Source organism: Aplidium turbinatum, chromosome 18 (assembly GCF_918807975.1).
Source record: "Aplidium turbinatum chromosome 18, kaAplTurb1.1, whole genome shotgun sequence".
Classification (NCBI taxonomy): domain Eukaryota; kingdom Metazoa; phylum Chordata; class Ascidiacea; order Aplousobranchia; family Polyclinidae; genus Aplidium; species Aplidium turbinatum.
Genome location: NC_137489.1, coordinates 11,446,427 through 11,463,664, shown reverse-complemented (window position 1 = coordinate 11,463,664; position 17,238 = coordinate 11,446,427). Strand labels below are relative to the sequence as shown.

Below are 17,238 nucleotides of genomic sequence, written 5' to 3'. Positions count from 1 at the left end.
ATTATCTCTGAAGAAATTCTGAAGGGTTGTCTTCCTGAGCACGCCACGGAATGCCACTGCGAGAACATGTCACGTTGCTGATTATAAAAAAAAAACTAGGTAAAGTTTTTATGATTTTGAAATGAGCAATTCAAATAGTGTAGCGTATTATGATTGGCAGGCCAGACAAGGTTCTCAAATATACTGCTTTGAATTTATATGTTTACGAAAATAAATTTTTGTGTTTCAAAGTGCAATCAAGCTTGATGTTGCCAAAAAAATGTACAACAACGTGTAACTGCCAATAAGTATCTTAATATCATGTTTTGCGTGTCAGTTCTAATCGCTTTAACTGAAGTTAATACAAAACCGAAATTGGATGACCTTCACAATGATATGACCAGAATAACTTTTGCAATCATTTCAGACTGTGTAGAAATAAACGAAGTTTAAGAGATTTAACAACGTTTTACAGAAAAAGATCAAAAAGGTGTGGTATGACTCATTTCTATAACACGAAACGAATGAGTCAAATTGATTACATAAGTATCCGCGTAAATGTAAATTAGTAGCAAAGCAGTAGGCCTACCAACGTTTTACCAACTAATTAAAGTGGCATTCAAGATCATCGTCTGCTGTGGAAGTTGCTTCTAATATCCAGTGAAGGTCTTTTTTTACGAATGTTGCTATTCTATGCTTGTTGCTGAGGGTGCAGACAGCAAGATCGAAGTGTGGGATCTTAAGCTTCTCCGAGGTCAAGCAATGGATTTCCTGGATGATGATCACCGCTGCATCGTTGTTGTGGGCAAGCTGTGTGATGATGTCTAGTTTAGCGTTAGTGATGCCTTCAACATTTACTTGCAGAATGGTCACTCCTTAACCTACAACAGCTGGTGCTGTTCGCCCTAACAAGGGCGCTGTGCTTGGTCTGGGGGTGCCATTCTGATGATTATTCTTCTGCATGATAACTTTATAGAGACAGTTGTAGCAATTTAGTTTCCCAAAGTCGGTACTTGCGGGGGCGACCACGTGGAGGTACTTGCTTTTGCCCCCAAAAGTGGCATTGATACAGAGCTATTGTAACAAGTTTTTGAACCTGTAGCTCACACACAAATTTCAGGTAGTTTACAACAATGGCTATGCAAGCGCTGTGGAGTATGGGCTTCCCTGGCTAAGACTTGAGGACTTTCTGATTACCCTCAGATGTGAATAAAACGAAACAGACCACCACAAAAAGTGTGGTGTTTTGTCTTTTCACTGCGTTGTTGTTAATTGGATTGTTGGTCGAAAGGAAGTGCTGCTCAAAGATTTTAAAATTCGAAAAAAATGAAAGCTCGAAACAAAAATAAATCAAAAGATTTTGTGTCAAAAGAAAAGAGCGATTTGTAAACTTTGAAATATTTTTGTGGTGAAAGCTCGTAAGATTATATATTATTGGAAACAGTGACATAGGCCTACGCAGAAAATTTTCCATAGAGGGGGTTTTGAAAAAAAAAATTCATGAGGCAACATACGTTAGCTGTAACCATGATATAATCTATTATTTCTTTGGGCAGAAGCAAATGTCGGCCTACGACATTTTGTATCCTACAAATAAACCATAAAAGATAAGCTTGTAAATTAATTATATACTGTAGCCTACTAATGATTAATGAACATAGCTATAAGATTGAGTAAATTTAACTGATGTTATAGGTATGAACTTTTGTAGTTTAGTTAAATGTTTGCGCATTGAAATTTAGCCTAAGGAAAGAATTTAACAAAGATACTTTGCACACCAGCAAAGCACGGAAAAAATTCGTAGGGGTTAGGTTGGGTTCATTTCTTGACCTTAGGTACTTCACTGCAAATGTCGTTGGCTACTAGTTGTAGTGATTTACTTTTACTCTACGCCAGAAGAAACTAGGTTAATGGTGATCAAAACTTCTACAGATTCTGTAAAACTCTTACACCCTTGTTAATTCAGCGCCTTGATCATACTTGTCACAGTTAACAGCATTATAAAAAAATTAAATAATTATTTTTGGCATCGCTGATTTGAGGCAATATCGCAGTTGACTCGCAAACATACCTGAAACAAAATTATTTTGCGATATTTTGTTAAAAACAAAGTTTCATTGTATTTTTATAAACACTCTTTGCGACAATAATCCATATATGTTAAAACTACCGTAAGTATTTTACATGCCAGGTCACGCAGTTTCCATTTCAAGCCACGTTCATGGCGAGTAAATCCAAAAAAAAAATCGGTTGAAATTGTATGGGCGACTGAAAACTATATGTGCCATCAATGAACAATTGATTGCCTACATCGGTTGGCCAGGTGATCCGCCTGGGTTGACAACAGCTTACAGTAGTTTCACTCCAAACATGCAGCTCTATTACATTTCTAGCCAATAAAAGTATAGGCTGAAGACGGCCAGACATTAAGAAATTTTGATACCAGCCAGGCTAGGTCCCTGTTTGTAAATTTGTTTGACCACAATTTTGGCATATCACAATGCTTTCGCTAAAGTCAGTTTGGACAAAAAATATGAATTGGTTTTGATGACAAAATATATAACTTATGCAGAATGAGCCTCACCTAATAATAAAATTAAAATTATTATGTCAAGCTCAATGAGAGGGTGTTTGGACCCATGTTATGCATGCTAGGGTTAAATAATTCCCACTGACTGCACAGTGAATAGCAACAAACGGTTTATGATTGGCCAATAAGGACTAAGGTAAAGGTTTAGATTTCAGAAAGTCAACAATCCAGGTTTTAAAGTTAAAATATTGGTGGTATTGGTCATAATACACTAAATATTGATATAACAACACATCAAAGACGCGTCCGGGTTAAGCGAGATATCACGAGCAGACATATCTACACGTTCTTTACTTGTTTAAGTTTACAAATAAGTCGGTTTAGAAATAATAAAGCACAGGTGCTTCCATCAACTCCGGAGAAAATATCGCAATGGTGGTAAATTGTTTCATAAACCACAATGCACAACTTTATGAGTTTCTTGACACCTGACAAGAATTACTCAAGGAGTCAAGGTAACCTCGAGTTCAGACCACCTTGTGGATGGAGATTGGTAACATTTTAGTTGGTTGATGGATTCACCACATAGTAGAATGCATACCAATAAACTCAAAGAAAGTGGCAGTCAGCCTGCGAGTCTACAACAACCAAATAGCAACAAAACTAATTCTGATGTGTCGTAGTAATTTTTCTCATTTATGATTCTAGACGTCAATCAGCATTCCAAAGAATGACAGGTTCAATCAGGATTCAAAGAAATCAATCAATCGCCTCAGGGTAGTGGAGAATTCGTTCAGCGCCTGGAGTTCCTCTTCTTCAATTCGCAAGTCAGGGTTTGGGCTGAGGACGTGAAAAAAGAGAGAAACAAAAAATAACTCGTTTTGCAAGTCTAACAGTGTACTCGACAGGATTATAAGCTCAGTTGCAGTGTTTGTTATTGATATTTTTACAGGTATTTCAAAAATAAATATTTTCTTTACCGCATCCACATAGCACAACTTGTTCATGTCTTCATTGTCAAATGAGTTTGCTGATTAACGATCATGAGCCGCCTAAAGGATTAGTCAAATCATTTTCTATCAGGCAAGTTAGCTAAGTGAAATAAGCTATCAATTTTTTTAATATTTTTGAGTTTAAATATTGTGTAGTCTTTGTTGTGTTACAATTTTAAATCGTAAGCGTTTAAAATATTTTGGAATCAAGAGCTAATCGAGTAACTTTAAGAGAATATCTATAAGATGATAGCCTACTTTCTGTATTCATTGGATCTCTAGTTATATTACTCAACTATTAGTACAACTGCTTCGGCAACTAGCAAATTGAATAAATTACAGACGACAACACTTTAACAAGTGAAAACGTAACTGCAGCTTCAGTGACTGGCCTGTGTCAGTGTATTAAAGCCTCTACTAGGAGGCTACGCCAAATTGCAAAGACTCGGCATCAAGAAAGTTTCAATCCGAGAATAATAAAGGTCAATGATGAAATTTTCACACTGCATGATGCCTAAAGAAAGGATCTTTGAAATACAAAGACGGTCCTTTTTTTTTTATTGTTCATTGAAGTGACGTTACATTAAAGAATGACGATACGAAGTGACGTCAAATCATGTGACGTTACTTGGTTTTGTATAGTTCTTTACACGGAGTCAAATATTTTTTTAAACTCATTGTGAATTTGCACGTGGCTTATGAATAATGAATTATATTTGTATATTATTAAAGCCTTAAAGGTCCTTCAATGACAGACGCATTTCAGGTATAAGTTATATGAAACTATATTTATAATAAACTACCACCATCAGGTTGGATGCGATGCGATAAATAACAAACAGTTCAGTAAAGCAAAATTATGTTTGCATCATTTTGTGTCCGCTGTGTTTGTTAGCACGAGTCACCTTACCGCCAAACCCAAGTCATATTTTCAGCATCAACTTGAAAGTGTATAGTATATGTTTTTGATCAGAAAAATGATAGTGGTTTATTAAAAATCAAGAAGATAAGAAAGAAACTAGTCAAACATAAAAAAAGAGATTTATTTGAGTACAGTGCTCTAGTCAACTTACCATTTGCAAAGAAGTGTGTGAAATGCATCGCGAAGAGCAAAAAGTGCAAACGGATCATGGAATAAAGGAATCTCCAGTTTTCAAGTAACGGCAGAATGCTATCAAAAAACCTGATCCTTTATGGTTTGTTTTCGACAAGCTGAAGTGTTTTTTTAAAGTTTGTATCAAATCAGATGATCGCGATTAATAAAACAATGGTAATATAACGTTATTTCAAACTTATTCTAAATGTTTTATCAAATTCTTGTTGGCATGGTGTTGTTAGTTTGTGAAAATCTTAAAAAAAAAACTATTTAAATTGATAAACTGTAACAGAAACTTGTTGGTCAAAAAAAAGAAAGACTAATCATAGAAAGATTTAAAGGGCAACTGACTAAGCCAAGAACGAAAAATTGCTGCCATATTATCGACTAATTCAAGCCGTGTTTTGCAATAAAAGGTAAAATTTTACTGGATCGGGGACAATTTTATTGTTTTGAAAATTTTTGTGCAAAAAGTGTGACGTAAATGACAAAACGTATATCTGGTGCCATTTTCTGCTTAATTACGTATATCAGTCCAATAAAATACAGTACTTCGACTTTAACTGCAATAGGCTATTTTATGCTCAATTAACAAAGTGCATAAAAGGTTTTGTTTATTTTAAGCTGAAACGAATCAGCGCAGCTTTATAAATATGTCGGTTGCGTTATTACGTAAATGTAGGTTACAGCACAGCTAGATGCATTCAACCGCTTTGTAATTGAACAGTGCCTTCTGCATTGACAAATTTACACGATACAAAATAGTTCTGTGGAGTGTTTAGGACGTGCTGATTTTCAGGCGTAGGATGTTCCGTTCAGCACAACTTGAAAAATAGTTTACAAGCAACAACACTCAAGACAAAATTTCCTTCAGTTAACCTCGGTGTCCAAAACTCAGTTTTTGTCAGTGGGTCAAACTTCTACAAATATGCGAAACCACCAGGATTATGCTTCTAAAGAGAATTTCTCATTAATAAAGTTTCCCAGAATCAGTCAAAGTAGGCTACGGATTAAACATTGCTTGGGCATGCTTAGTTGCAAGGAGATCCACCCTTTTTTCATCCTATCCAACCATGCTAGCTTTCGACTGCTCTGACCCTTTTTACTCAACAAAACGTCCAACTGTGAGACAGTATATCACCTGATTGGAGTTAGCGTGTTTCTTTCATGTGTATTTTCGGTCATCGTTGAAATGCAAAGGTCAGCTTTGTTAGTATTTTTATTGAGTAAGTTATATTTGGAGTGAATAAATTTAGCAACTACGGTACCCAAAATTTTCGAAACGAGAATTTAAGCGTTTAATGGTAGAATCGAAGATCAGCTTCCTTGTCATTCGCTGAAAACACAAAAAAGAATTAAAAAAATCCACCAGTTTATAAAATTTTCAGCCATTAAAGTGATGAGTTAACAACATTCATAAGGACTTTTTTACTGGTTTAGTAGGCGAAGAATCAAGTTCTATGTCGTTAGATTTGATCAATCTCTTATACAAATTATAGACAAACACGATTGTCTTGTTGTAATGATATGAAATCCTTCTTTGTTGCGTTGTCTGAGCTGAAAACTCTCAGTGGGCCTATAGCAGTCTACTAGATAGGCTAGTAGTAACAAACAAAACCACAAGTTTGATAAAGACAATACTATACATCACTGCCAACCAAACAATAACTCACATTTGGTCTCGAAACATAGCACATTTTAAAATTAATGTAGCTGCTTTATATGTTTATTATTTTTTATTACTAAAATGTGTAGCCTAAATGTTAAGCGAGTAGGCTATGTGTATTGTATAAAAAACATTTCAGTATTTCAATTTTCGTGTGTACTTGAAACGCCAAAAGAAAAACCAAAAATATTTCATTTTCGCTACCAGTACAGAATAATATTTTAGAAATACGCTAATGCGTAGGCTATATCATATAGACTGACTTTCAAGTTTTTACCTTAAAAAATGATGTTTTTATAATGAAAAATCGGTAAAAAATTTTTGAATATTCTTTCGAACATATTTATGTTGTGCACTCCATTGTGAACGTGCACTAAATTTAAAGGCTTGCTTTAACAGAAGATGTAATGAAAATTTTCACACTTTGATTTGTACTTTTTAGGTGTGTTTGTAATTATGCATAAAAGAAACGTATTTTGCATTGTGATATCTATCACCTTGTTTCTTCAAAGACCAAACTCCGCTGGTAAGTATCATTTATCACGCACAAAAATATGACACACTTTATCAACATTAGACTATTTCACTATACATGGCTTAATCATGCTGCTAACGAATTGAATTTGCATTAGCTTATCTACGACGCCCCAAGGCACAGTTTCATGGCGAGAAAGACAATTATGCCACATAAAAATGTATCCTAATTACCAAAAAAACGCTCTACACAATTCTTTACGCTTTAAGTCATCCAGCCTAGCCAAACGAAGGTAATATACATCATGTGCACACCAATACCTCTCTTAGGCTTTAATAGAAGATTTGAGGAGTGGTTATTGCATGGTAAAACTACTACTTTGTTTACACAGTCTACGCATTTAAAATCAACAGCAGTGAATTGTTTTCAAGTTTTTTTTGTTACAAAGCTGTCGCACACAAACAATTATAATAACAATCCGTCGTCCTTTGGAACTATTGAGTAGGCTAGTTATCTAGTGAATTGTGCACTCAAAAACTTGGTTTTAGTCATGTTAGACCAGGGGTGGGGAACCTGCGGCCCGCGGGCCGAATGCGGCCCGCGTGACTGTTCCATGTGGCCCGCGTCAAAATTTCTTTACCCAGGATATATTGAAACAACAGCTCAAAAAAGAGTAGGCTCTGCAATCTGCATTCTCGGTATATTGCGAATGGCCTTCTATGACTAGTTAATCCATCATAGAAGGCCATTTGTAACAACAATGTGTACGTCACAATGTGACCAGTTATTGTGAATCGGTCAGTTATGCCATTCGGGAAAAGTGTTTTGCGGAGTAGCCTACTTAAAGTGTTTTGCAGAGTTAGCCTACTTCTCAAATTAGCAAAATTTTTCGTTGTACAATGGCTTCTGCAAAGAAAAGAAAGATTGGTGATGAAGGCAGAATGTTCCAGCATTTTTTATTCGCTGCATTTTTATCTGTAAATAAAATTTCGAAATTTTTAGTGGCCCGCCTGTGTTATTTCTCATTTTATGTGGCCCGCAATACTAAAAAGGTTCCCCACCCCTGTGTTAGACTATGTCCTTCTAGAAATGTTTGATTGAGTACATCATCGGGTGTTTTATTTTAATTTCCAGCCTGTTCAGTGTTCACAACTTGTGAAATCAAGTTTATCTTTTTTTTTTTAGGGGGGGGGGGAGGGAAGCTATCGACCATACCCATGTCTGTAAACTATTAGCTAAATAGCCTATATAATATGTATTATTTTTTTCAAAGCATCATTGCGTTTTTTCCCAAACGTATGCAAAATTGAGTCCCTTACAGTATAACCATTCAGTATCATGTATTTGTTTTTTCACTTTTAAGTCTGTTTATTGTTCTGAAGCAAAAACAATATTTAAGCGCTGTTTCTTCATGAAAGCTATAGCCTACTTATAATTAATGCTTTTGAATTTTTTCTTTATTTGTCCAAACGTAGTTTTAGAATACTATGTCGAAAGCGCGTCAGGGCTTTAGATTGCAATTATATGGACATGTAAAAACATTTTGTTAGCGTCAGCGCTATAAGCTTCCTTCTCTTACAATTACATGGTTGGCTTTAAGATTTACAGTACAGCTGTCAAGTATAATTGGCACAATCTAACAATCATTAGAAGCTGTTATAGCAGGCTACTTTTCTATCGGTTTCACTTATTTTGTTTTTGACAAAGACTTCTTTGTTCGCCGAGACCGCTCCGACCATAGCAACACAATCCCGTGTCTAATCTTCAGGCGCTCGACTTTACATATTTCCAATTAAATAAACATTACATTAGAGAATGTAAAAAATACATAGCATGATAGCTGAACGTAACTTGGTGGGCTACCACCTTTATAAAGTTTGCAAACAAAGATGTAGAAAACTATTTTTATAACGAAGTTATCATATTTTTCTGCTGCCGCTACACAAACAATTTTTCAGAAGCATTTTCAAAATATTTGGTTTGAAAAAATGCAATTTAGTTTTAGACGTCTTTTTTTTAAGTTTCCGAATAAAACACTTTTAAAATGCTTCCAAAAATTGTTTGTGTAGTCCAGTAGAAAGATGATAACTTTTTTATAAAGATACTTTTTACATCTTTGTTTTAAAACTTTATAAAGGTGGTATTATGCTACAACAAATTGCACAATAGGAGAGTGTGGCTTGTAACTTATTTCCATGATAAATAGTTTCACACCATTGACTATACGCCACACTTGGTATTGCGGTTTGGAAGCGGTTCAGCATAGCGAACAAATACTCTGCATTTTTAGTGTGAATCAAGGATTTGGTGTAAATAATCACCGTTGTAAAAGCTAACAGGGTACTTGAGGTTGGACAACAACTGCGAGTGTAGAAAGTTGCAATATTGTCTGAAACATTTCGCAATAATGATGATTGGGTGATCAGAGCACTTCTATATCACTTAATGGGCATTCTTTGAAGGGCATCTGAAAGTTTTAAGCTGATCAACGTTCAAATTTCACTTAAAATGTTTTTCTGAACATGTTTTTTTATAACGTGTGCTCTGCCCACCGATAACAATTTACCACGGCGCTCAATTCCTTTCGTAGCTGCACAAATATTATTTCGTTTAACATTTTTTCAAGTTGTTTTTCACGCTGGTAAGATATTAAACATAATGATATAGAATTAAGTATTGAAATCTATTTTCGAAATTTCTTTATATTTAGTTTAACTGGCATAAATTATTAATCCATGTAGAGTTCGCTACTTGTTTCGGCCCATGTGGAACATTAAAAATTGACACCTGTTTCATTATTTCTCGTGTTTTGAGTTCCCTGTTTGAAACAAGGTTGTTTTACAGCTGAGTTGACCGAACGATGATTCTTTGTAGATTACCTTAATTAGTTGGAAGTTTTGTAAGTAGTGAAATTTTATCGAGTTTTTCTCAACATGTAAGCCTACTAGAAATTAATAAAAAATTCTGTAATAATTTCCAAAGTGTACAACCTACTTCGGCTGTTTTAAAAATGCATTATTGGCAATTTTTCTTTTTAAGCAGGCATTGTTGTTTCAACCAAGGTGTGACAGCAAATGATTCTTTTGAAGTTCTTTGTTGTCTGAATAATTATTTTTCTGGAAAATTTTGTGGAAAAATCAGAAAAAATGGTTTCAATAAAGTTGTTCAAAGTAAAGTTGTTTCTCTCTTCATTTTTTTTTTCTTCTAAATTAAAAAAAAATTCTAATTAAGGTGTTGCGACCGTGCCATATTTGAAACTGATTGTCCTGCTTTATTGGTATCATGCACGCTATAACGATTGTGTTTTGTCCCCTCTATCTTTTTGTAGACCTCTGCTATGTTTGTCAAAAATTATATTGTTTTTTTGTTGTGATGGTCAGAAAGAAAAACAAACTGAACTGAACCGCCATTGTTTGTGGTATGAATAAAGTATAGCAATAGGCTTTTAGACCTCATCAATGGCCTACAGCGTTTATTCTTGCCATTGGACTGCCAATGTCCGTTTGAAAAGTTTTTTTATTTACTATTTTTAAAGTTTAATTATTATTTTTAAGGTGATGGTTCTTTTACTTTTCTGAACAAACAGCAAATATTATCATTTTTTCTTGTCGGTGCAGGTGCTTTTGTGTGTAATTCCAGCACTTGGCAGTTCACTATAGACGACAAATATGTTTGTGACGGTTTCAACGACTGCTACGATAAATTAGCATCCGACGAATGCGGATGCCCGGGCACGACTACCAAAGTGTGCAAAACCAAAAGGTGCATTTTGGAAAAAACCATTTGTGATGGAAACGATGATTGTGAAGATGGTTTCATGAGCGACGAACAAAACTGTTTCAAGGACCCTGTTGGAACTAAGTATGTTTTTGATGTAACAGTTAGTTTTGGCTAATAAATTACAGTATAATTATATGCTTCCAAAATAAAAACGTGATTGTTACTTTAGCTTTATCGTGACAATTCCCGATTTGATCTCATAAAATTTTATAGTGTTCGTTTCGTCATCATTTGAGCTTCTGAAACAAGATCTATAGACCACCTTTTGTCGACTGCATAGCCTACTAGCGAGAGCGCTGGAACGGCAATCGAAAGGGCGCCGGTTCGACACCGCTCATGAGCCTGCAGCTGTGTCTTTGGCAGGACACTTAAAGGCATGCCTAAAGGTGGACATGAAGATTGGCTTCCTTGCCTTCCTGTCCACTTAATCTAAATCTTTAACCACCAGGTGTAAACCTGGATACGACAAACAAAAAAACACCTTAAACTGGCTATGTTCCTTGGACTATCTACACCAAAAGTAAAATCTTTGGTCTCACCCTTCAAAACATCCAGACCTTCCGCTCCATTTAGTGAATGGAAGATTGTAGCCTACAATATAGGCTCCTTTGATGATAGGATAGGCTCCTTTGATGATAGGATAGGCTCCTTTGATGATAGTTTAGCGCGTTTCAATACATCTGTGGAGCAGGATCACATTCGAAAAATTGCAAATATTTCAATATAACATGTAAATTTGTAAACAGATTTGATAAATTTTGCAATTTTTTTTAGAATACTGAAGGATCCGTGCTCACGTAGAAATGCCGTCCGTTGCGCGGACCAAGTTACATGCGTCAAGGCTTCTCAACTTTGCGATGGAACTCTTGATTGTCCAGACGGATCCGACGAAATCTTTGAGGGGCCGGGGCTGAAATGTGTGATAAAGTCCCATAGAGAGGTCACATGTACATTACCGCAAGTCAATGCTTTTGATGATGTCGCGCAGTGTCAGAATAGCATTGATTTATGCTTTGATTCGTCAGGAATGATGGCCGAGTCTTGTTTTCAATGTCTTGACGGAAAACACGTGAGAGTTTCTTATGACCATATGGTGTTAGCGTGGATTGTTGTAAACCATAGGCCCCAAAAATACGACCTAGGCGGTGGTGTTGTTGACATAATAATAATTGTGTGTGTGTTTGCAAAGCTTTATTGAGTAATTGTAGGTTGTGATTAAAAACAAAACGACAACTCTGAGCATAATTTGCTCCATCACATCATCACACTCCACATTAAGTTGTTTGATGAATGCTTTTCTCTGTTACTGTAACGATTTTTGTTATCTCCAACACGCTTAGTATTTATTCAACTAAGCGAATGATACTTTAGTATTTTGTAGCTACGCTTTGGAAGCAATTATCAAGCATGTGTAAGCTATACGGCTTTTTTATTGCATCACTTGTGTCTAGCCTTTTGTAAGTTAGCCTATAGCTACTTAAAAAGAAAGTACAGAGTTTTGCGAAAGCTTTTCGTGAAAGTTTAAATTTTCTCAAGAAACCCTTCTTTTATTTTTAGGTCATATCTGAATACCAAGTCTGTGATGGGATATTGGATTGCTCTGATTTTTCTGACGAGTGTTTATGTGATGACGTCAAGACACCGCATATGTGTCACCAACTTTACTCACCATTGCCTAATCCACATCTGTGTGCAAATCCACCAAACGTTAGACTAAGAAGACGTAAGACTGCAATACTTTAGGCAACTTTCAACTATGTTTACTGCATCTGCAAAACCCAGCTTCATTTCTATTGAAAAGTGGAATTCTTCTATGAAACTTCACCTGTGACCTGACAATATTTTCAAAAGATAAAATGCATTAAAACACTTTTTATTTCAGTAACAATAAAAGTAACAATAAATAAAAGTGTTCTGAAGAGTCTGTTAAATTTAAAAGCTGAAACCAAAATTATCACTTCAATTGCTTAACTTTCTTCAGAAAGCTCACATCCTTGGTTAAAAGAAGTTGCAATCGAATGTGGAGATGGATCATGTACTACGCTTTCATCGTTATGTAATCATAAGAAGGAGTGCCATACTGGAACGGATGAACTCTACTGCCGCTCAGCGTCCAACCGGGTCAATGAGATGACTTTGAAGTCGAAAAATGTTCTCATACAACCTGTCACTTTCGAAAGCGCCTCTTACTCGGACACTAACAAGATGAACTGCACACTTCGCAGTGGGAACCTGGTTGAAGCAATTATGTGTGACGGAAAACCGACATGTGACAATCTGGAAGACGAATGCAATTCAAAATGCGTAGATATTCCTGACTTTTGCAAAGTGAATTTGAAGTGTTTGCGTGGATTCGAAATTTGTGATGGAAAATGGGACAGTGATGATAATTGTCCTGGTGGTCGCATTTTAGAGGAGGAAATACATTGTCCAAATAGATTCTATTGTGAGAAAGGCACCATTATCAGTATTGAAACAGCCCAGGTGAGTGTCAAATAAATAGTCTGCTACATCTTAATGTGCGATTTTATTTCAGAAAAAAAAAAAAAATTGTATGCAAACACTTGGTGGGCAATTTCCAATGTGAACTACCCACTGCAGACCCATATTTAATTTGCTTGGCGACCCTAATTTACCATTTGACCGACCTTACCATTTGCGAGCCTGCTTGTGTTAGCAAACCATAGTTTTGAAAGCCTTTTCCTGTATTTATATGATGTGTAAGAAAAGAGCGAGTCAATTAGCCTGAAGCCTCCATAGTAGGCCTATACAAGTTGTCTAAGCTCTAATAATCTATAATTGCATCTAAAAAACACGCACTTTAAAATCATTTTGAATTGTTGGAAAAAATTTCATCATTTTTAGTTCTTAGAAATATGTCAGACCTGAAGAAGTGTCATTAGACAAACTAGAAATGAAATCTTTTTATAACTTCAATCTTTGCTTACACTGAATTTTTTTATTCAGGTATGTGATGAAATCATCAATTGCCACGACGGTTCGGATGAAAATAATTCCAGAATGTGCAACGACGGTCGTTTCTACTGTGAGACTCGACCGACATCGATCCTATCATTCGATAACCCTATATTCGTTCCCGCATCTTTGATCTTTAATGGGAGGATGGATTGTGCAGATGGTAGTGATGAATGTCCTCTTTCATTTGACTCCAACGTTTTCAGTTCAAGAAATGAAATGATATCGAGTACATTTTTGAAAGTTGTTTTATGGTTAGTTGCATTCCCGTCCTTTCTAGGAAACACCTTTGTGTTTTTTAAAACAGTCAAAAAACTGAGATCCAAAAGACCAATGAACTTGATTGCCAAATCACATCATATCATGATTGCAAACTTATCTGTAGCAGACGGTATAATGGGCCTGTACTTAATAATGCTGTGTATTGCGAGTTCCTTGTATTCAGAAAATTTTTGCATGAATAAGAATCATTGGAAGGCTAGCAGTTGGTGTCAGATTATGGGTACTCTTGTAGTTCTGTCAAGTGAAGCTTCTGTTTTTATTCTCATGCTGATGGGAATATTTCGGTTTTACACTATTTTTAGACCCTTTGAAAGCCAATTTTCAAGACAGACCTTCAATTACACCGTCATTGGATTAGCAGTATCGTGGGTCATTGCATTTGCTCTAGCGTTTTTCCCTTGGGTTTTGGAATACTTCATCACTCATTCTTTTTACATCAGCCCATTTTTTAGAACTGATTTGATAGAGCAGTATCAATTCAAAGGCTTTGTTGAAAAGCTCAATGCTGTGTTGCAAAGAACAGAAGAGCTGGACATAGATTCAACGATCACCTACCAAATGAATGTCAGCCGAAATGGAGTCGTGAAACTCGTTAACTTCACGACTCAACGTGTTCCAAGTATCAAGCCAATTGGTCAATTCGGATTTTATTCTCAAAACAGTATCTGCTTACCAAGTTACTTTACAAGACCTGGTCAACCTGGATGGCAGTACAGCTTGGCATTGGTTAGTCTGAATTTCGTTTTATTCTTCTTCATGGTTGTGTTTTATGCTTTGATTTGGTACCTGAGTGACTCCAAACGTCACATACATGGACGTTCTAAAATTGCGACTACACCGAGGCCAAAAATGAACTACCAAAAATGCCAACTTCAGACAAGAGTAGCAAGGCTACTCCTGACGGATTTTATGTGCTGGATTCCGGTTTGCATTCTAAGCTATCTTTATTACTCCGGAGTAGAATTTAGCAACACTGCAAATGCTGTTTGCGGGATTGTGTTATTGCCAATCAATAGCGCTTTGAATCCAATATTGTATGCCGGTGTTTGTGACAAACTCTGGCATAAATTTACAACGCGAATTTCCAAACCCAGAATGTCTGTTAACAACATTTTTTCGACAACTCTAGCGAGAAACAAGGTACAAAAGAAGAATGTTGAAAAAAAGCGAAGCAACAGCACTCTAGGTCCATCAACGTCAGTTTCTTCAATTTGTAGCAAACATTCCCCAATCATATAATCAAAATAAAGGTAACTTTTCCCCTTTTTGACACCGTTAAAAGCGTAGATCTGTTGTTGATCCGCTGTTTGAAATGAAGAAAAAAAGTGCAATATTTTCAAGCTGTCATCTTCACTGAGAAGGAAAAGTTTGCTGTGCCGGTTCTTGAAGGAGAATCAAAATGATGGTGATGAATGTGAAAACATTTCGAAGCAAAACAATAGATAACAGCAAGGCTACTCCAAATGTGTTTCTACCATTAAACAGCTAAAAAAAGTAATATTATATATAAAACATATGTTGTACAACTTGCACGTTAAAGGTGTTGTCAGAAAAACTGTTACAGTTTGCTCTGTGAACAACTGAGTGACTCAAAACAAACAAGCTTTGACTCAATTACTTTCCAATTTATTGATGCATTTTTTGATGTTACTACTTGCATATTTAGTCGACGTGTCACATTTTTTGAAAAACAAACTTCATAAAGTGTAAAGAAATTATTGATTTTGATCAACTGTTGTAATTAAATAACAGTCATTGTTAGGAGCAATATAGCCAGGTCCTACTTCAAAAGTCGTGATATTCGCAATTCAAACGACATTGTGTGAACCACATTATTTTGAGATTTTTGTAATATATTTATTATCGTTCAACTGCTGTGGTCTTTCAGCGATTGTACTTTTTGCTCAATGTGTCATATATTGAACAAGCTAGAGGGGTACTTTTCTACCTGAGCCTGGTGTGATTATAGAGCCCCCAAAACTTAAAGAATAGGTTACATAAAGTTCCTTTTTGGAAACAAATTCGGATTTTACAAGAAAACGATTTCTTTTTTAAAAATGATTTTATTGGTTGTTTTTTAAAAACAGGTCACCAAACGATGTACAGTGCCATTAGTTGGTCACAGCGGTAAACCATAATCTCTTCTTGGGAAAATTTTAACATAAAGTTCCCGAATCCGTTCGTCTGTATATAATGACCGAAGAAACACACACTTGAACTTCTTTTCAAACAGTGTATTTCTGTAAAATTAGCCCACGGCTACCGAAAACGAGGGGGTGCAACGCCTTACACCACTGAAAAACTGTCACTACAGAACAGATTACTTGGATAAAAGACGGAACCTTTGTCCAGCTAGCAAGCACTAAGCCAACAGTTAAATGTGCGGCCAACTTTCAAACAATCATTTTACGAATGACCAGAATAGATAGCAATATCTCAAATTCACGTATGCAGTACTGTGACGCAATAATGAAAGACAATTATGAAGTCATTCCAACAGGTGTTTAAAGCTGATGTAATATTTCCTGTTTAAACAGGCCCAAACAGGCCCAAACAGGTTTGACACCATTCTTATGAACGCTGGTGCAATTTTGGCACATGCTTTAGGAATTTCCATGACGTAATATTCAGTAGACTTGAACGGTTTTTATATGACGTTTGATTTGGTGAAAATTGTCGGGAACATAGCGACCCCTAGTTATGACAGTCTGACATGGCATAACTAAAAAGAAATGACGACAATTGTGAGCCAATGAATAAAAACACATGATACACAAATTGTTTGAATCACTCACGTTTAAGTTAATACGCAAATACAAAGGGCATGCAAAGAATGAACAACAATACGGAATAATACACGACGATACATGAAATTGGTACCATAGGTACACACTAAAATGACGCTATATACAATAGTTGCGATAATAACCGACTGTTCCGGGCTCAGACAAGGGTCGGCCACCGCAGACAAAACCAGGCTCAAACCCTAACACTTAGGTGTTCTTTACGGGGGCGAGGCACGAAATATCCCTCAAAACGTAGTCTACTTTCACTTTCCCCGTACTCTCATCATAGTTGCAGACGGCAACTTTGGCTCTACGAACCACAGGCTTCCCTTTCCTGATTTGTGGAACTACCTCATGCACCCTCCCAAGTTGATACTTCCCACGTTTACCAATGTCTTGGAGAGAACCTACCACTACAAGTTGACCAGGCTCCAAATTCTCGGCCATTTTCAGCCATTTTTTCCGGCCCTGAAGACCTGGCAAGTAAAAATCGATCCATTTACTCCAAAACTGATGAGAAAGTGACAAATTGAACCGATAATCCCTTCTTAATTGGTCACGATCATGTGGTTGCCCAACAGCACAGTATGGGTCTAAGTATGGGGTCAAAAGTGAGGCAGGGGTGATGACAGTAAAATCCCTAGGGTCGTCACTCAAAGGTACCAAAGGGCGTTCG

General features: G+C 36.2%; 1 protein-coding gene across 1 annotated transcript; it reads left to right on the top strand.

Annotated features, from left to right (window-relative positions):
• Nucleotides 1-6,712: 6,712 nt before the first annotated feature.
• On the top strand, nucleotides 6,713-15,599 carry LOC145787713 (uncharacterized). The gene is made up of 6 exons (XM_082599514.1): nucleotides 6,713-6,789; nucleotides 10,356-10,599; nucleotides 11,293-11,587; nucleotides 12,076-12,241; nucleotides 12,500-13,002; nucleotides 13,486-15,599. Exons 1-6 carry the CDS (start codon nucleotides 6,720-6,722, stop codon nucleotides 15,013-15,015), a joined length of 2,808 nt encoding a protein of 935 aa, XP_082455640.1. The 5' UTR covers nucleotides 6,713-6,719; the 3' UTR covers nucleotides 15,016-15,599.
• The last annotated feature ends 1,639 nt before the right edge of the window (nucleotides 15,600-17,238 follow it).